The sequence below is a fragment of the Pimephales promelas genome, chromosome 21 (assembly GCF_988280905.1).
Source record: "Pimephales promelas chromosome 21, fPimPro1.hap1.1, whole genome shotgun sequence".
Classification (NCBI taxonomy): domain Eukaryota; kingdom Metazoa; phylum Chordata; class Actinopteri; order Cypriniformes; family Leuciscidae; genus Pimephales; species Pimephales promelas.
The window spans coordinates 11,578,700-11,600,636 of NC_142789.1; the positions used below are offsets into that span (position 1 = coordinate 11,578,700).

General features: G+C 37.9%; 1 protein-coding gene across 1 annotated transcript in view; it reads right to left on the reverse strand.

The window, feature by feature from the left end:
* Positions 1-689: 689 nt before the first annotated feature.
* Positions 690-21,937, reverse strand: part of grin3bb (glutamate receptor, ionotropic, N-methyl-D-aspartate 3Bb) — a 148,868-nt gene continuing 127,620 nt past the window's right edge. Inside the window, exons 6-9 of the mRNA XM_039655952.2 lie at positions 10,589-10,740; positions 5,092-5,256; positions 3,393-3,460; positions 690-1,804 (exon numbers count right to left, since the gene is read on the reverse strand). Coding sequence (XP_039511886.1) covers positions 1,309-1,804; positions 3,393-3,460; positions 5,092-5,256; positions 10,589-10,740 — 881 coding nt within the window. The 3' untranslated portion in view covers positions 690-1,308. The remainder of the gene's footprint in view (positions 1,805-3,392; positions 3,461-5,091; positions 5,257-10,588; positions 10,741-21,937) is intronic.

Here is a 21,937-nt window from a genome sequence, read left to right on the forward strand (position 1 = left end):
GCGCCCGCAAAGCATCCCGGGAAGGCGGCGCTTCATTTGGAAAAATGCTGCGCGTCAAAAAGCTGGGCGATGCCCATCTTAATGCCAATGAATTCCGTTGAACGCGCCGCGACTATCCATTAGAAGTGCATATGGGGACGGGGGGAAGTCTCTCGCAGGTCCTCTGTTCTAGACTGGCCGCTGGCTCAAAAACACGCTCATAGCGGTAAACTTGAGGAATGCCCATCAAAGTATAAGTGGGGAGGCGTCGCGACAACACGCGAATGTCCTGTCGGACAAGTGGATCTCTACCGTAAAGCGTCAGATATTGAAGCATGGTCAAAATGCTTCCCAAGAGAACGGGCTGAGCTTGTCATGTCGAATGCTATGTCACCCCTAGTTGATCAGAACAACAGTGGATGTTACTTACTTGTTCAGAAGACATTTTCTGGTGAAAATTCTTATGTTGGTCAAACTTTCAAAAAGTGAATCTGTGATTATTTATGACAGTATCCACACAGCATGGTGTGATTGACAGCAGCACTCACCTCAAAACACTGTTCATGTGCACTGTTTCATGGCGATTTACAATCCACGTAATGATGATAATTCCGCGAATAACTGCAATTGCAGATTTCGAACAGAGATGGTGACAAGAGGAAAAGTTGCAGACTGCAGATTTAAATTATCCAAGTAGGCTAGCTAGGATATCAAATTTATGACAAGATCACATTTATTTAATTAACATCAAACTCAATTCAAACAGGTAACCTGGCCATTCATATGTCCATATGACTTTATGGAGGGGGGAAAAAGGTCAATAACAATAGCAGTTTTGACATCATCCACAACCAAGCTATAAAATAATTGGCAAAGCAGCCAAGTCAATATTCTGTTCTACCTCTGACTCCATGATGAGACTTCAGGTGGGTTTATTCTGGTTCTTATTCACAGATGGGCAGAGGGAAAGTTCCTCCTGGGATATGAATAAACAAAGCTCTGAGAAAAAAGCATGGACTTGCTTGGTGCTTTAAACTTTATAATGTTTCTTCTTCAGGTTTTACCTGCAAAAGTCTGAATGACTCAAAGAAAAAAATCCCCAACCTGCCAGCAGCACCAGCTTTAACAGCAGTTGTGGAGTGATACTTTAGAAAATAAGCCACATGAGGCCCAATAGCATTATCATTAGCAAAACGGTACCAAGGATCAATGTTCCCTCAGTATGATGATTTTAAAAGAGTCCTGGTGTATATGAAATTTATTTTTGGAGGAGAAAGATAGAAAAACATGTCCACTGTTTTTTTTTTTTTTTTTCAAACACTGTGAGCATCACCTTTTTAAATCTGCTGGCTCTTTGGTGAGTGCGGGGCAAATGGTGGCCGTTACTGTGGGCGGAGCTACTGTGGTCGCCGTGGCGACAGCCGCTCGTTCTTTAGCCAGTGTAGTCTGAAGCTCCGCCCTACGAGCCAGAGCGGCTTTCAAATGCCCACGGATTTCCTCAATCTTCACCTGGAGTTCTTCAAGCTCGCCGTCTCTTGAGGGGCTCGAAGATCTCACCGAGGAGGTTGGCCCACCGTTTTCACACACTCTCGCCAATAAACTCCCAGTCCCAGAGCTCAATGCGGATGAAGAGCTGGCCTGACCCCCTTCCGTCATGACACGGGTGAGGAGTCGGCGTGTGTTGAGAGTTTCCAGGTTGAAATGGACTCTCTTGTTGTCTTTGGGCTCCTCTTCTGCCTTGGTGCTTTCGTTGTTCCATTTGGCAAAGGATCCGAGGGGAGCGGCTGGAGGAGGCGGATGCGGTTGGGCTTTCTGGATGTTACAACTGGGAAGAGAGATGCAAGATATGTGATTTTGTTAAATAGACCACCCAGAAAGTCTTCATTTCTTGAATGTCTGCAATAACCCTGAACGTTCACTCTTTTATAATGAAAGTTAAAGGGTTAGTTGACCCAAAAATGAAAATTCTGTCAGTATTTACTCGCCCTCAAGTTGTTCCAACCCTCTATGTGTTTATTTGTTCTGCTGAACACAAAGGAAGATCTTTGGAAGAATGTTGTAATCAAACAGATCTCAATCCCCATTGACTACCATAGTAGGAAAATACATACTATGGTAGTCAATGGGGATTGAGATCTGTTCGATTAAAACATTCTTCCAAATATCTTCCTTTGTGTTCAGCAGAACAAATAAACTCATAGAGGTTTGGAACAGCATGAGGGTGAGTAAATACTGACAGAATTTTCATTTTTGGGTGAACTAACCCTTTAAAGTGAACTAGGGCTTTGAAGCTTCAAAATGACAACAACAAAACAAAAAAGAAAAACAGCATAAAAGTGTCATAAAAGTTATCTACATGACTTGTGTGCTATATTCCAACTCTTTTTGAGTCACATAGACTACTTTTATGGTACTTTAATGGTGCATTTAGAACTTGACAGCTCCGGTCTCCATCTACTTTTTATTATACTGAAAAGAGCAGCCAAAATATGATTTAAAAAAGTTACCATATGTGGCTCTGGAAGAGAGAAAGTCATGGAAGTATGGATGAGTGTGGAATGACATGAGAAAAAGTATATGACAGACTTTTCATTATTGGGTGAACAATCTCTTTAAAAAAGCTACACCATTGACCATCATTATATGATCCCCAGGTTGCCCAGGTTGCACTTATGATGTTAACTTATACTAATATATATATCAACACATTCTCATCCCGAGGCATCATATATGACGCTTTTGCCAAAGCGTAGACATCCAATACACATGGCACCCTTTACCGTCAATATAACACGCACAGAGTATGGTAGGTTTAGGTCTGGGGTAGGGTTAGGGTTAGACCACTAGGAGGCGCCTTCTGCCCCATATATATCTGCGTTTCATCATATTGATGCTAAAAGGCGTCATGTGTTGGATGTATACACTTTGGCAAAAGCATCGTATATGACGCCTTGGGATGAGAACGGGCTATATATATATATATATATATATATATATATTAATGTATAGAAATATTGCCTTGGCAACTAACCCAAATAAGTAGCACCTACTTAATAACACACAATTACTAAAACTTACAATTACATTTAAATGAAAACTGATATATATATATATATATATATGAAGAGTTCAGATGCAAAAGCCTCTAAATGCCATTTGAAATTTTCTTCTTTAATGATGATTTTTATCAAACTTGTATATTTAAGTTCAGTAATTTCACTTAAATAACAATTAATAGGTAATTATCATTGCCATTTAAGTGAAATCACTGAACTTAAATATACAAGCTTGATAAAAATGATCATAGAAGAAAATTTCAAATGGCACTTAGAGGCTTTTGCATCTGAACTCTTCATATATATACATATGTATATATATATATATATATATATATATATAAACATTTACAAAACCTTTTCTCTGTGTTCGCCCGCTGCCGTTTCACATCCTCATAAGTCATGTTCAGTGCTCTGTGGATCTTCTGGAAAAAAGAAAGAAAAGGAAAGAAAAAAAGATTTTTCTCAGCATGAGATGAATGAGAGAGATCAACATCATGCTTTTGATTTTAAAAATCAATATTCCAGAGATGGCAATTACAGACTCAGCTTGGCAGTAATCCCTCCCCACCACTCAGAGAAAGTAGCTTATAAAACCCTGAGAGATCAAGCAAGGCTCATTTACAGAGCCAAAGCTTTGCCCCATGAATATCAGAGCTGTCCCATTCATAGTCTTAGTTATCAGCAGAGGGAAGAAAGGAAACATTTTGAAGAAATAATAAACTGACAACAGCTAAATCAAATTTAGCAAAAAACAACCCAGTCAATAGGAAACATCATGAGCATTAAAGGGACAGTTTGTAGACATTAATGTGGGGGACAAAAATGTGGCAATTTACTCGCCCTCACTATCAAAACGCAGGGGAAAGCAGGGTAAGTTGTGAACACACTGTTCATAACTCCAACACAAGAGGCTCTATCTCAAAAATCTAATCTTCTTCTACAGTCCACTTCCTGTTCACATGTGGTCACTACACATTCTCATCCCAAGACATCATCTAACTGACGCTTTTGACCATACGTCAACATCCGACATTTTAGGGCACCCTTTAACCTTTTAATTAACCTTCAATTAGATGGCATGGGTAGGTTTAGGTCTGGGGTAGGGTTAGGGTTGAGTTAGCGTCATCTAACTGACGTTAAAGGGTGCCCTAAAACGTCGGATGTTGAAGTATGGTCAAAATCGTCATTTAGATGACGTCTTAGGATGAGAACAGGCTGGAAGTTAGCACAATTTTCGTATTTTTTCTGCAAGGCAGCTAAAAGAAAAAAAAAAAAAATCAAACAAGACTCATCATCAGATAATGAAGAGTGCTTCTGCCCAATCTGTGTAGAGCCATTTTCAAACAGTCGTCCAAAGGAGACCTGGGTAAAATGTGTAAAATGCAACAATTAGGCCCATGATGCTTGCACCTCAGGCCAGGCAATTTATGTGTATACCAGAATTGTGACTGAAGATAAGTCTTAGTCAGATACAGAAAATGTTAAACATTTTATGTTAAGCAAGTTATCTACAGCATTCCATTCAGTTCTCATGGATCTATGTGAAAGCCAGGGAACATTTGAGTTTTTAAGGTCTTGCCACTTAATGTGTTTTGATCTAAATGTGTATTGTTTGGATTGAAATAATTGTTTTTCCAGATTATCCAGGCACGATTGTTTACATTTCCAGTTCCGGTTTGAATTTGAAAATTAAAATATAAATATACAACATTTATACCAGTGTGATGTACAGTATGGTGCTCAGTGTGAAAAGTGTGACAACCAACCCCACTCTCTAATTTGGCCATTTACTCACCCTCACTATCAAAACGTAGCCTATGTTGGGTTTAATGGAACACAAAAGATATTATCAGATGAACTATCAGATGTGGTTACCGTTAACTTTTTTTATACTTATGAAAAGAGCAGGTTGGACATTCTGTGAAACATCATTTTTCTACGTTAGAAACAAGGTCGAACTGGTTTGGAAGGGGTGAGTTAAGCATGATGGAGTGTTTTTTTGTTTTGTTTTTCTTTGGGTGAACTGTCCCTTTAAATGAGCCTAATGGCTCACCTGACTGGTGTGAAGCCAGTATTTGAACTTCTGTTTGCGGCGGATATGTGGCAGAACCAGGCGATAGAAGGCATGTTCTCCAGCCAGAGTGAGTAAGGCCCCGGTCACACCCACACAAAGCAACAGAAACAACCCTGAGAAGTGCCGAATGCCCATCTGCAGCGTCTGGAAAGAGAGAGAACAAGCATAGAAGAAATGATACACCAAATGGGTGAGACGCAGTAGTTGTACACAGGGGGGCAGTATAATCATTCTGACTGATATTTCATTAGTCTGAGAGAAGAGCATACCCTTCCCGCAGTGCCTTTGATGGAAAAGTCAAAAGGATACATACCAACTTGAACTAATTGACATTAAAAATCATACTCAAACCAAAGCAGGAGCCACATCAATATTATACGGGGAGAACTGATTCGTATGTACCTCTAGGTTGTTAGAGCTAACCACAGACCTTAGACACAAAAATCAATCAAATCAAACAGCAGTAATTTATTTTTTTAATCATAAATCTGCAGGTTTTTGAAACTGCAGAAAGAGTTTCCACACTGTATAACATCAAATTAAGATGACTGAAATACTAAAACTTAAAGGTACAGTAGAGCGTGTCATTTTGTTTAGGTTAAAAAACATTTTCTATCCTTTGTTGATATATTTTTGCACCAGAATGTTTAGTCAGACATATTAAAGGGCTCGTTTTCTTTTTTTTTTTTTTTTCTTTTTCTTTTTTCTTTTTTTGTCAAAATGAATAGTCGGTTGCAGACACCATTAGGTACGAGACATTCTTATTCAAAAGAGGATTTGATTGGAGAAAAATACATTCATTTTCCTGTAAAAAAAAAATAAAAAATACTAAATTTTAAATTTGAAGATAAAGAAAACTTTATCAGTAGAATAGAATATACATTTTTAAAAGTTGAAGGTTGGTAAGATTTTTGGTTTCACTTTATTTGGATGATCCCTTTAACACATTCAGTTGACTATAAGTAACATTGCACCTACATCTCTTCTTTTTTTGTTAACAACTGTTTATTGAGTTTTTTCTCTTTTTTAAGTCAAGAGACACAAGAGTACAAAGCAAAAAGCACCTATACAAGTCGGGAACTAAACCCACCCCTGGTAGACTTCAAGAACATAACAATAAAATACAAACCTAGAATGTAGGCCTTCCAAAAACAAGATTTATATAATAAAAATTAAATAAATACAATGCAACTACATCTCTTCTAACTCTCACTAGAGTGTTATTAGACTCAGTAGAGTATTATTAGACTGGTAGGGTTAGGGATGGAATAAGTTGACATGTAGTTGCAAAGTTACTTATAGACTCTATTGGAGGCAGTGGTGGAGGAAGTACTGAATCTCAGTACTTAAGTAAAAGTACAAATATCCAGATAAATATTTACTTTAGTAAAAGTAGAAGTAACACAATGACAACCATACTTAAGTAAAAAGTACCTGATTTTAAATGTACTTTAAGTATTAAAAGTAAAAGTACTTGCATAACAATTTATTCTCTTAATGTCTATTTTTTTTCTAATGATTAATAAAACATTTAACTCGTTCCACCTAATACTCCTATAATGATGTTCAATAATAATGGAAAAAAAATTGTTGATACCATTTCTAAAATAAGTTTGCAATTAGGCAAAATGCACATCATGCTTATCCTTAGGCTATATATTAATAACTATGTTTGGCAGTAAACGCGATTAATTTATGGTGTAATTCTGAACCTCTTGGCTTGCCATAATCCTAACCAAACGTATATTACACACGGTGCGTTTCCTATGCACGTAAAAACAAATTTTCGCGTATAAATTGCACGATAAACGCACTGCGTGCGACACGCATTTAGTGTGACCGGGTTGATGTATCTATGGCAACCAAACGTCACTGGTGAGACAAACGAACGGACGGTCAGATGACGTTTTGGCAGGGGAAAACTGATCAGAAAATGTAATGAAAAAGTAACAGAAGTTGTAGAAATGTAGTGGAGTAGAAAGTATAATTGCTGCAAAATGTAACGAAGTAAAAGTAAAAAGTATGCACTATTTATTCTACTTAAGTAAAGTAAAGACACGTGAAAAATGTACTTAAGTAAAGTAACAAAGTATTTGTACTTCGTTACATTCCACCACTGATTGGAGGAGCATCACAATAAAGAGTTGGCAGATATTAAGCAGACAGTCATCTAAGGTAGTTGACATATAGTTACTTATAGTCAACAGAATGTTCAAAAGGGACCATCAAAATAAAGTGTTACCAGATTTTTTAATGTTTATGAAAGAGGTATCTTATGCTCACCAAGGCTCTATGTATTTGATCAAAAAACATTTATTATTTTTATCAATGTTGAAGGCAGTTCTGCTTAATAATGTTGTGGAAACGTGATCTATTTTATTTTTATTTTATTTTTTTGCAGAGTCAACTTTTAAGTGAACTATTAAAGGTTTTTTTTCCCTGAATGTGTAAACACTCTAGTCCTCTTGAGGCTTGTTGGCTGTGTCCTCCGAAGCATGGACCTTATAAGTGTGCTACGTCACACACTTTCTAGTCCCTGTGCGCACGACATGAAAATACTATTAAAAATTAATTTTGGAAAAATACTCTGTTATAAAATATAATATTTATATGACCTCTCTGTGTCTGACATTACTGGCAGTTTAGTGTTAGAGATTAATTTTTCAGCAAAACAAAAGATAACACCAACACGGTCAGGTCAGAAAACATATTTTTTACGTTTCATATTAAACTCTGTTTATTTTCGTGAATTGGAATGTGTGCAAAGGACTCAAAGGATTTAAAGCCATGAAGGATACATCCGATGCATCCTTCAAAACAGGATGGGAAATAAAGGATCCTTCAAATTGAGATGACGTTCAGCAACATTTGATGACGTGGCCACCGATATGCAGCATTTGTAGGAGATTTGAGAAACACCCTAAGACTCAAAACAACCTCTGTTTGTTTGAGCTTCCAGTAGCCCAACATAGCAACATTGGCTCAGTCAATGGAGGGAGTTTGGGGCGAAGCTATATGTTTGTCAATCAAGGGAAGATGGGAGGAGCATTCTGGGAAACCTTTTTGAAAACAGTCACTAGTTTTTTTTATGGTGCAGATATTGCACAACTGAAACAGAGACTACAGAAAAGAAAAGAAAACTACATGAATTAACTTACAAGTCTTTGATCTTTGTGTTTTGACCGCAGGGCATGAGGCCTTTGTCTTGCCAGAGAAACTTTGCATCTGCTCTATAGCTCCCATGGTTACCTTGTGTTCTCAAAACCAATGAAAAAGCAGGTGAAGTCAGGTTCACTGTGTATTTTACTTATTCACAAGTACAGTTCAATCTTGTGAGGCCACCACGTACTGCCAATCAAGCAGCTTTCTGGGTATTAACATACTATTAGCTCTCTCTCAAACATGTTCACTTGTCAGATCGATTCAAAACCGAATGTATCTCGCGTAGGTTTTAACCAGCACACAATGCTTTGTCCTCATGTTCTCATCCTTCAGTGAGCCTCTGATGCCATAAGAGAACAGAGGTTTGAAATGGAAATGAGGAATAATCTTTTCTGCTCAGGCAATGGTAATTCCCCTCCCCCCTGAAATTAAGAGATGCCCTGCTCCAAGCTTAAAGTATTCGTCAGAACTGAGAGATCTATGTTGTTGAAGAGAGGGATAGTTCGGCCTTTATTTCTTCCTCTGCATGTCAGTCGTCAGCCGATCAGCACGCTCCAAAAGTGTCATTTACTCTAAAATCTTCTGAGGTTTCGAGCGGATCTAACGCACACCTCTGTCAGCACCGTAGATAATGACACAAGATAAGTTAGTGAAGGTACTGAGCCAAATCAATATGTAAGAACCGAAGCCCCTCTGCCACTGATCGCTAAAGCAAACATCATTTACTCACATCAGCCTGTCAGACTTAAAGGGGCTCAGTGGAAATGATAAACATTTGAGCTCTCTATTGGCTCTTTCATATGAAGAATGACAGGATGGTGTCATCACCATGATCTCAGGAGCTTTGTTTGATTTGATAATGCATCATCAATAATTAATTAAAGAAAAATGTAATTTGGTAGCAGCACATGACAGGCAGGTAAGGAGGTTTGATTGATTGGCATGCACAAATATTTTATGACTGAGCTTTAAGAAAGACCTCATGAAATGACGTTGAACACTGTTTTATCATCTATGTTTTTGAAACAGGAAGCTGGGATATTTCAAAGTCAGTCAACCATGATTTCCTACTTGCTAGTCAGAGGCAGGCGGAATTACAGATCTAGCGAATAACAGAATTAGGACACACCCATGAGTGCAAGAAGATAGGAAAAGTATCAATGGTTGATACCCCCCCGCTATATCCATATAAAACCGTCATGTACAGACAGTGTTCAGATAAAGGCCATATTCATTTTTTTTTAATAAACATATATTATAATACTAAATATTAAAACATATCTTCTGTTGAAGTCTCAGGACCAAAAATGGTTCATCCAATCATTGCATTTGGACTGAATGTCCTGATGTCCCACCTGCCTGTACAATATTCAACACTGCACAATATCCTGTCCAATATCCATATGCAAACAAGCTATTTCTACAGCATGATTACGTCATTTTTATGATGAGGTGGATGTTTTAATCTATGAAACTTGCAGGATGTTTTAAAGACCTCTTATAGACCATTTCACAAGATGTAAACAACACTGGCCCAGAAGCACTTCCTGTTTCAGTTTTTTAACACTACATTAAAGCTGGGATAAAATACAACCAACAGAACATTTAAAACTGAATCAAAAAGTTAAACAAACATCTTTAAGATGTTTTCTTTACATGTGAAATAAAGAAAACAGTTACAAACTGAAACAGGAAGTGCTTCTGGACCAGTGTTGTTTACATCTTGTGAAATGGTCTATATATCAACAGATCAAGGACAATTAGATTTAGCATTTTATGAACCCTTTAAGTTGCTGAATTCAAATTCATTTCGGTATGTCAGCTGAACTTAATTATTTATTTAAAATATTTATTTGTCTGATACTTATTTAGCCATGTGTGAGATAATGTGCAGTTTCATTACTGAAAAATATATTATGCCTCATTCATTTGCTGTATCACTTAATAATCTCCAATTACTAACAATATACAGTAACTGTATCTAAAAACATCTAGGTGAAAACTAAATGTAACATTCAACCACATAATCAAATCAACACATTTACATTTACATGGCATGGATAACACCATCAAACAGCTCAAATGTATGAGATCGGAAAGTGACACTGTCAACTATGAATTCATTACATGCTTCTAATCTGGTAAAAGGGATTTAACTGATATAGGAATTATACAAATACATATTTATTAATTTGTTAATCATAAAACCAAATGACCCAGTTCTGTTTTGGGCCACCTCTGAAGATTTCTTGCACTATGCATGCACCCTGGTTCATTTTTCTTTTCACTTTCAATTAGACTTAAACCTGCTCACCTCTGTAACAGCAAAGACTCTCTTTCCGCACGGCACAACCTTGTACCACTTGTCATGCAGCATGTCCATGTAGCCATCTGACTTGTAACGGCTGATGAATTCAGATATGTTGGAGGTGAGTGGCGAGTTCTGGGGCAGTCCAATGCCATAACCTGAAGGAGAAACAAAACCACTTAGCTCATTCAATTCATCAAAACACCACCAGAACAGCGCAGTCTCATCCCAAGACGTCATGTAACTGACGTTTTGGGACGTCTTTTGACCATACGTCAATATTCGCCTTTTTAGGGCCCCCTTAAACGTCGGTAGATGAGATTATGGGATCCTAACTCTACCCCAGACCTAAACCTAAACCTAACCCGTCACCTAACTGACGTTAAAAGTAAAGCGTCAGTTGTATGACGGCCCGGGATCGCCATCTACCGACGTTTAAGGGGGCCCTAAAAAGGCGGATATTGACGTATGGTCAAAAGACGTCCCAAGACGTCAGTTATATGACTTTTTGGGATGAGACTGTGTTGACCAGAACAAACAGAATATGCTACAAAGGTTCATTAAACTGCCTGTTTAATGATCACAAATTTCGTGTTTTGACAAGTTAAAGGAGAACTCCGGCGAACAATGAACCTTTGGTCTAATAAAACATCGGTACATAGTCAACCGTTCTCTGGGATTTGTTTTCATGATAATCGAATGTAAAGAGTTTTATCTCTAAAAACTGTTTAGCGTATAATGCTAGTAATGGGGGCATTGAGTAAGTAAAAAGAAATCGCTAGTTTATACCACTAACAAGGCTCAAAATAGCTCCACACTAACACAGTAAAATAATGAGGCTCCATACATGCAAAACGAAGCATTGAGAACTTTGTAAGTGTACAGACCGTTTAATGAGAAGATACTTTATTAAGACAGTCCACTTCGCGTATACAGACAGGAGCCATCTTAAAAAATAGTCTCGATAAGTCAAACCACGAACGTCGTGCTGAGTGATCTGAACTCTATGAAGTTCAGCGAACTTCTGAACTGTATGAACGGCGTTCGGGAATCGACTTATCGAGACTATTTTTTAAGATGGCTCCTGCCCTGTATACGCGAAGTGAACTGTCTTCATTAAGTATCTTCTTATTAAACGGTCTTTACACTTACAAAGTTCTCAATGCTTCGTTTTGCATGCATGGAGCCTCATTTTGTTACTGTGTGAGTGTGGGGCTATTTTGAGCCTTGTTAGTGGTATAAACTAGCGATTTCTTTTTACTTACTCAATGCCCCCATTACTACCCAGATAGCAGACTGACATTGAATCAACGTGGAAATATGACATAGAAACAACGTTGATCTGACATTGTTTTGCTCATCGAATTAACGTTGATCCAACGTCAGACGCGTCATTCTTTCAAAAGTAACGGAAAATCAACTTGAAATCAACGCGTTGTTTCAACGTTATGAAAGCAAACCAATTTTCGATTTTCATTTAGCTTTGAAGAATGCCGCGTCTGACGTTGGTTCAACGTTAATTCGATGAGCACAATCAACGTTGTTTCAATGTCATGAGAGACGTCGTTTCCACGTTGATTCAATGTCGGTTTGCTGTCTGGGTAGCATTATACGCTAAACAGTTTTTAGAGATAAAACTCTTTACATTCGATTATCATGAAAACAAATCCCAGAGAACGATTGACTAGGTACAGATGTTTTATTAGACCAAAGGTTCATTGTTCGCCGGAGTTTTCCTTTAAGTCAATAAATGACACCTGAATATTGCTTAGCACAATTAGCACAACACGCTACTCTACACTTTTTCACTAAAAGCCTCTCAAAGACTGTTTCTCAATGCAAAGGAAGGTCTTGCACTCTCGTTGAAACCGCTTTTGCAAGGTGATCTTGAAAGAACAAACTTGTAAGGACGTGAAGACACAGAACGCATCTTGTGACCTTGCTGCTTAACTGACTACCTCAGCAAATAGCGATTAACGACAAAGCACAATAAATAAAACATTCACATTTAAATGTATTCATATACAGTAGCTGATGATTTTATCCAAAGCGACTTACAATTGCTATATATCTCAGAGGTCTCTGGAGCAACTAGGGGTTGAGTGTCTTCCTCAGGGACACATTGGTGTCTCACAGTGGATTCAAACCCGGGATTCAAAGGCATGTGTCTTATCCACTGCCCCATCACCACCACAAAACATAACATCACAAAGAAATCTGGGATTTTTAACGGTTCGATTCTCTCATGTCTGCATCCGATGGATCCTCGATATCAAGAACACTTCCAGGCATTTCCATGAGTCCTCTTTACGACGGTTGAACACAAGGGCTTTCTCACTCGCTGCTTACACGTTGATCGATTACTCCTGTCGGCCTTGCTGCTGGTTTGCATCTGTATGCTCTATGTTGCTTTCTGGTTTGAATCTTAATTTACTATCATACCTTATTTTCACTGTTATGGCGATGATACTCAGCTCTATATCTCTTCGTGCCATGACGAAACTTGCCAATTTAAGAAATTAACAGGTTAGTTCATGCGTTCATGACCTCAAGGCTAGATTATTGTAATGCTTGTATGGGTGGTTGCCCTGCACTCATAATAAACAATCTACATCTGGTATAAAACTCAGCAGCTAGAGTTACTAGAACCAGGAACCATATTAGCCCGGTTCTGTCAACACTGCATTGGCTCCCTATTAAACATCATATCAATTTAAAATATTGCTGATGACTACAAAGTACTATATGGTTTAGCTCCTCAGTACTTGAGCGAGCTCTTTACACATTATATTCCTTCATGTCTATTGTTATCTCAAAACAAAAGTTGATAATACCTATATTAAAACCAACTGCTGATGGCAAATCCTTTTCCTATTTAACACCTAAACTCTGGAACAGTCTTCCTAACATTGTCTGGGAAGCTGACACACTCTGTCAGTTTACATCTAGACTAAAAATCTCTTTAATAGGCATACACATAGAAAATGATACATTCAAATCAGTTAAATGAATATTAGGGTGCATAAATTAGGTCAGCCGGAACCGGGGACACTTCCTATAACTCCCGATGTACTCATTACATAAATAAGAAGAATGGCATCTACGCTATTTCAGCCCGTTCTCATCCTTTAGCGTCACATAGAACGCTATATGACAAAACGGCACTATACTACGCATATGGCACCCTTTATCGTTAATATTCACACGAACCCAAGGCGTCATAAATCCTTTAGCGTAACATGAGACTACCCTACCCTACCCCACACCTAAACCTAACCATCACAGCGCGTGTTATATTAACGATAACGGATGCCATGTGCGTAGTATAGCGCCGTTTTGTCATATAGCGTTCTATATGACGCTAAAGGATGAGAATGCGTTGGCTATTTTAGTCTTTATGCTTATTCCGAGGTTTACTGTAATCAGCTGGATCCATTCCGTATCCAGACCAGATGGAGGACCTGCGCCTAGACACGACCACAACCCATGATGTAGTCAGCCGGATACGGGCTGTATCCGCGTCTAGACACAACCAAAATGCATCCCTGAAGTGTCAGCAAAGATTGTGTCAACTAGACTCTCAAAGGCCTCATCGACATGACAGCCATTAGCACTGATCCTCAACAAACCCGTCTCCATCTCAATGTGATGACTCTGATCTTAAACCAGATGGAACTAGATAATATTCTGATTGTTCCAAACCAATCTGACTTTTGACCTAATGCTGCCTGAATCATAGTCATACACGATTCGTTCATTGGCCAGAGGAGAACTGGACTGAGCCTCTGGGGCTTCCAATTTTTTTTTTTCTCCATTCGGCCCTGATGGAGTTTTGGTTCCTTGCAACAGTCGTCTTTTTCCATCTTTGTTGACATTGGCTTGCTTATGGCGCTTTTTCACTACACAGTACCAGCTTGACTTGGCTCGGCTCGGCTCGCCTTTGTTTGGTTTTCCACTGTGTAAAAGTTGTACCTGTACCTGCTTTCGGGTACTTTTTTTGTATCACCTCCGGCGAGGTTCTAAGCGAGCTAAAGCGAGCTACGTTGGTATTAAAATTGACGTGAAAACAATGCCGACTGCTGATTGGTCAGAGAGTATCATCACCATTTACTGTGTAATCATTGCACGTGCCAGATGGAGTATCCAGAATATAGTTACATAACTTACTATTATTTACTACTATAGTTACTATTACTAAACTACTATATTACTTACTATTATTATGGCAACTCAGAGTAATTTGCCGCGGTCAAACGAGGAGGTGCAGACTTTCCTTTGTTTGGTTGCTGTAAAGAGGATCCAGTGAGAGCTTGATAGGGCAACGAGGAACGAAAGGCGTCGCTATGACGACCGGGTACTATTTGCGGCGGTACTATTTTTTAGTTTGTTACCGATTAATCAACCAATTAAATTTAAATTGGATACGTAATGAAAACATCCAAAACACTGCAAGTAAAATTGTGCTAAACATTACTACTAAATATGTAAAAGACAGTACTGAACCAATGAAAATGTTCTGTACTTTTAAATGAAATGAATATATACTCACTGAAGAATACGAGCCCGTTCTCATCCCAAAGCGCCATATAGGACGCTTTTGCAAAAGCGTAAATATCCAACGCACATGGCACCCATGATATATTTGGGCAGAAGGCGCCCCCTAGTGGTCTAACCCTTACCCAACACCTTACCTAAACCTAACCATAACCGAAGCGTCTCATTAGACGTTAAAGGGTGCCATGTGCGTTGGATATTTACGCTTTTGCAAAAGCGTCCTATATGGCGCTTTGGGATGAGAACGCGTTGAGAATACAGACTATATATTAAAGCCAACAAATGTTGGCTAAAACAAACGGTTTGCTGATAAATGCTCAATGCACAATATTCCAGCCTAGGGTAAAGTCATAATGCACATTAATAATGATTTGAGACAAAGATTACACAATGGGCTATATGCACGCATAAGTTCCGCATTTGACGTAAGGATGCTCGTCCATTTCCGGTTGTGTAGATTAAAGCGGAGGAAAACCGGAGAAAACGGGATTATGGCAGAGTCTTCAATATTTACTGTCCTCCCGTCTTTGAAACGAAACGTACATACGTTTAGATGTAATTTTATATATAGTTATGTTTATTTAATATAATTTTAAAAAGAAGCATAAACACAACGAGGGGTGTCTGTTTTATCTGTTTTTGTGACTAACGTTTCATTAGTATAACCATGGAGTATAAAATTCAATATAAACTCTCGGTATTGCATTGGACTCTATGATCGGCGGAAGTTATCGAGCATCCTTAATCCTTCACCGGAAATAACGCCGTGCATAGAGCCCATTTAATGGAAAACTATGTGAGTGGTGCATTGTGGTGCAGCCGGAGTTTGAACAGCTGCAGAGTCATAGCTGGGCATTGTCGGTGTGTGTATACTAAAAAAAAAATAGGGAAATCAGGAAATCGCAATGGAAGACGATTTTGATATATTTAAATATGTTTAGTGAAAGGTAAAACTTCCGAAATCTCTGTGTAAACAATGCGTGACGTAGACGCGCGAGAGATCACTTCTGGGATAACGTCTGGAGACGGTTCAGTTCGGTTCAGATCAGTTCGATGGCTGTTAACAAGAGGTAAAAACTATATAAATACTGTTCGTTTTCTCACACAAACCACTCGTTTCGTGTCTTAGGCCATCAGTGTGTACTTACATTCACGAGTCATTAAATCATGTTTAATTTTGAGTTCTCTGTGCATGCTCTTTGAGGTGAACCGAGGGAGGACCCCCTTAACCTCCAATGTATGACTGACAGACAACAACGGTTTGACCAAAAAATGTCAAAATTGAAAATGCTGTGGAAACAAAGACACCTACATCTTGGATGCCCTTGAGGTAAGCTAAAACATATCAAAAAATAATTTCAAAGTGAACTATCCCTTTAAGAGTACTATCATGCATATGTCATTGACAGACCTGTGTTCCTAGTGGAAAACAGGCCTGAATCTCATTCAATCAGCACACACATGGGAGACAAATTGAAATAAGATATTGGACGACAGGCATAATTAGCACAGTCAGGAGTCCTGCACAGCCCAGAAGGATCTGAATAAACAGAACATACTATTTTAGCTCAGACGGCTAAGGGAGGGTTAGGCCTGGAAATAGAGAAATTACAGCTAGGACAAAATATAGGGAAATATCAACAAAAATGAGCAAATATACTAGAACAAGTCAGTGGACTGTTTTCCCTCAAGCTCTCTGCAGTAAGGCTGTCACTCGACAGGCCCCACTGGTCCCTAAGTGGCTGACAGATCACAGATATTCAAATGTTGACACCTACACATTTTAATACTGCCAAGCTGCAACACGTACACACCAACACAGCGGCAAATTCACTAAATAGTTGCGCTGCTTTAGCTGCATATCAGTCTTTAACCATACAAACCATGCAGGTGCAGAAAGAGCACTGCGTCATGTGTAATTAATGCTTGGTAATAATTACTTTGATAAAGTTTGCATGTGTCTGTGAAAACTTGTGTCCACCACTGAAAAAAAAAAATGTAAAAAGTAATTGCGCAATTTGCTCACATTTAACTTGCAATTCTGACAAATTTTACAAGAGATATAGGCCCGAACTCACAACTGCGAAAGGTTTAAACTGCGACATTCTGAATTGTGACTTTGATTCTCAGAATTGTGCATATGTAAACTCGCAATTCTACTTTTTTCTCATAAAAAGTCAGAATTATGAGATATAAACAAAAAAAAAAGAAAGAAAGTAAGAATTGCAAGACAACCTTGCAATTGCTAGTAAAAAAAATCAATTGCAAGTTAAGTTTATATCTTGCAATTCTGAGAAAAAAAAGTCAGAAAACTCTGCACATTAGCTTGGAATTGGGATCTCGTCTGAGAGCCCAATCACCTTTGAGTGTAAACTAAATGAGTGAAATGAAGCGGTATATAAGGAAGAGCATGTGTAATCGCACATTCAAGCTTTCGCTTCGGAACAGAGTGGTTGTTGCTCGTCTGCTCTACAACCATCAACGAGTGAGAGAGGTGAATGGGATCAGCAAAGGACCTCGAGGTAGGAATTGAACTCAGGTCACTGGAGGCACCATTACACTATATAGCCGCGTTTCCACCACAATTACCAGGAACTATTTGTCCCAGGAACTTTTGAACTTTTTTTAGACCCTGGTTCCTGTGGTGTAAACACACTGAGCACCACCCCAAAGTTCCTAGTTCCTGGGGAAAGTTCCTGTGGTGGAAATGCGGCTTAAGCCTAGTTCACACTACATGATTTTAAAATGTCGGGCTGAACTGTGCAGTTTACACTACATGACTTGCTCTCAGTGAAATCATGAGTGTTCAAGTTGTTTAGCTGTTCACACCACACAACACAACGTGATTGATCCACAACAGGAGGTGACTCACTACACGAGTTAACAACGCACTACATAGAGATACAACCACGATCGGATGATAAGAGCATATCATTTGTGACTCAATGAGAGCTGTTTCAGTACTATAGTACGGTCTAAATCCTGAAAATAATCAAACAAATAACGAGTTGACAACAACACGATTCTATCTGGTCTAGAAACCATGTTTTGTCACGAAAAACCACGCAATAAAACGAACCAGAAATGACGCGAAACTGCAGAGAAGAACACAACACGCGAATATGGACGTCAGACAGAAACTAGTGCTGCACACTGTTTGCTCGACGATCTGCTCTGAGAAAAAAAAAATGCAAAAAAGAAAAAGTAAGATTTACCTGGTGTCCTCAACCCATGCGTTGCTATGATTGGCTGTACTCATGACATCACTGAGATTGAGTCGCGCGACTGCTCGAGATATCTAGCATGCTAGATATTTTTCTGAGCTCGGTGACCTGTCTGCGAGGTGTCTGCGAGCTGTCTTTGATGCGTTGTTGGCTCTTTCACACTATCGGATTGGCGAGCGTTAATCGTCCGCTAATCGCCCGCGATTTGCACGCGATAACACCCTGACTTGTCGGCGACTCAACGATTTGCAAATCGGGCTTAAATCGGGCTTAAAATCACGTAGTGTGAACTAGGCTTTATGTCAGTGTCCTAACCATTGGCCTATGAACACAGAGTAGTTCTTAATGTTTAAGTGTTATATAGTTATATTGTTTCAGCCAAAATAAATATATAAACAAAATAAGAAATGCATATTGCATGATTTGAATATGAATACCCATTTATCAACCATCACAATTAAACAGCTCATGCACCTTTAAGTTGGATGCCAGCTGCACTGGCCGTGGCTGCCAAGTAAGGAGAAGAAGTGGAAGCGGAGGAAGAAACCAACAGCAAAGATGTTAGATAGAAGCATAGAAACAAACAAACAACCAGTGGTGGAGGAAGTACTGAATCTCAGTACTTAAGTAAAAGTACAAATACCCAGATAAATATTTACTTTAGTAAAAGTAGAAGTAACACAATGACAACCATACTTAAGTAAAAAGTACAAAGTACTTTATTTTAAATGTACTTTAAGTATTAAAAGTAAAAGTACTTGCATAACAATTTATTATCTTAATGTCTATTTTCTAATGATTAATAAAACATTTAATTCTAACTCATTCAACCTAATAGCCTACTCATAATGATGTTCAATAATGATGGAAAAAAATGTCACCATTACTGAAACAAGCTTGCAATTAGGCAATATCATGCTTATCCTTACTATATGTTAATAACTATGTTTGGCAGTAAACGCGATTCATTTATGGTGTAATTCTGAACCTCTTGGCTTGCCATAATCCTAACCAAACCAAACATATATTACACACGGTGTGTTTCCTATGCACGTAAAAACAAATTTTCGCGTATGAGTTGCATGATAAACACACTGCGTGCGAGACGCATTTAGTGTGACCGGGTTGATATACTGTATCTATGGCAACCAAACGTCACTGGTGAGACAAACATGCAACGAACGGACGGTCAGATGACGTTTTGGCAGGGGAAAATGTAACGAAAATGTAACAGAAGTTGTAGAAATGTAGTGGAGTAGAAAGTATAATAATTGCTGCAAAATGTAACGAAGTAAAAGTAAAAAGTATGCACTATTTATTGTACTTAAGTAAAGTAAAGATACGTGAAAAATGTACTTAAGTAAAGTAATGAAGTATTTGTACTTCGTTACATTCCACCACTGCAAACAACATGCATAACGCGACCCGTACATCATCAGTGTCACTGTGGACTTGTGAACACGGATTGACAACAGAGCCGAAAGAGAATACAACGCTGAATAAAGTCATAGTTTTTGTTATTTTTGGACCAAAATGTATTTTCAATGATTCAAAACATTCTAAGTAACCCACTGATGTCACATGGACTACTTTGATGATGTCTTTATTTCCTTTCTGGACAAGAACAGTATACCGTACATACATTTTCAATGGAGGGATAGAAATCTCTCTGACTAAATCTAAAATATCTTAAACTGTGTTCCGAAGATGCTTGGAACGACATGAGGGTCATTAATGACAATTTTCATATTTGGGTGAACTAACCATATGGATAGAAGAATTAAGTTGGGGAGAGAGGATACCTTCAAATTATAAATCATACATAGATATGTTCTCTAATGACACTGTTAAAATTGATAATGCTATATTAGACTATTTTGAGGCTGTTTTGTGAAACTTCCCTGGCTCACCCCCCTCCCTCCATCTGAGAACACAGCAAGCCAGTCATTAACATATGAAAGGTCTTCACACCTGACAGCCATCAGTGTTTCAGCTGCGAATGTCCATGACATTCCTTTATATGTCTGTGTACGCCAAGTAGCCTACTGTATCTGGGTATATTTCTGAAAATGTACTGTTCTGTGTGACGCATGTATCTGGCAAACCTGAAACTACATGGTTTATCATCATGGCCAGATTTTACCAGATATACAGTGACAGACAGTTTTACATTAAAGTGCATTTTAAATCATCATGTTTTAATTTTGTGTGATGCTTTAAAGAAGTACACTTATTTAAACTTTTGACTAACAAAATAAAGCACATGTAAAGTACTTGATTATAATTTTAGGTAACACTTTAGAATCGGTTCCTTCGTTAATGAATAACTACACTAGAACCAATAAGTAATGCAATATTAACAATCTAGTAACTATTATTAACTAACAAGAAACTCTGATTAACGAACTAGTAAGTAATAGCGCACAGGTGAAAGTGGTACTTCACCATTAACTAATAAATAACTATTTATTTTAATGCTTCCCAGAGAACTACTGAAGAAGTTTATTAACAATCTAGTAACTATTACCTAAAAAAAAAAACTCTGATTAATGAACTAGTAAGTAATTGTGCGCAGATGAAAGTGTTACTACATACTTCTGTGGGAATTACTAATTATTTGGATCCGTATTATAAAGTGAAGACCATGGGAACTGACTAGTAATGACTCAAGTGTTACTAAAGAAATTTTCTAAAAGTATACTAAAGTTCACTAAAAATCTCAAACGCTTGAAATGACTTTAGTGTTTGGTTGCACAAATCATGACTAGATCATGTAGTAACACTTGAGTCATTACTAGTTAGTTCCAATGATTTTCACTTTATAATACGAATCCAAATAATTAGTAGCCTAATTCCCGCAGAAGTATCTAGAAACACTTTCATCTGTGCACTATTACTTACTAATTCATAATCAGAGTTTCTTTTTAGTTAATAGTAGTTACTAGATTGTTTATAAACGTTTTCAGTAGTTTTCTGGGAAGTATTAAAAAAATAGTAGTTGTTGATTAGTTAATAGTGAACTAACACTTTCATCTGTGCGCTATTACTTACTAGTTCGTTAATCAGAGTTTCTTGTTAGTTAGTAATAGTTACTAGATTGTTAATATTGTGTTACTCATTGGTTCTTGTGTAGTTATTCATTAACGAAGGAACCGTATTAAAGTTTATATATTTTAAACGTAAAAATGTGAAATTAAAAATACATGTTATACATGACATACAAGTTCTAATATAAATTACATTAAAACTATACTTTGGGTCATTCCATGTCAAATCAACCAAATTTTGAAAACTTCCTTTACTTAAATTTTAGATTTTCTTAAACAATTGTGACGACAAACATAGGTCTCCTAATTTTAAAGACCCTATATGGTTCAATTACAGAGATATAGAGACTTTAATGCAGTTCCATGTGTAAATTGTACACATTTTCAGTGTCCAAAAAACAAATATGAGTCATTTTGCATACAGCGGGTTCTTTTTTCTTTTCTTTTTATTTTTCCTGATCTTCTGGACAAGTCCACTGACTGCTGTGAAAGGGCAGCTGACAAACATGGAAAAGTCTGTGTGACAGCTC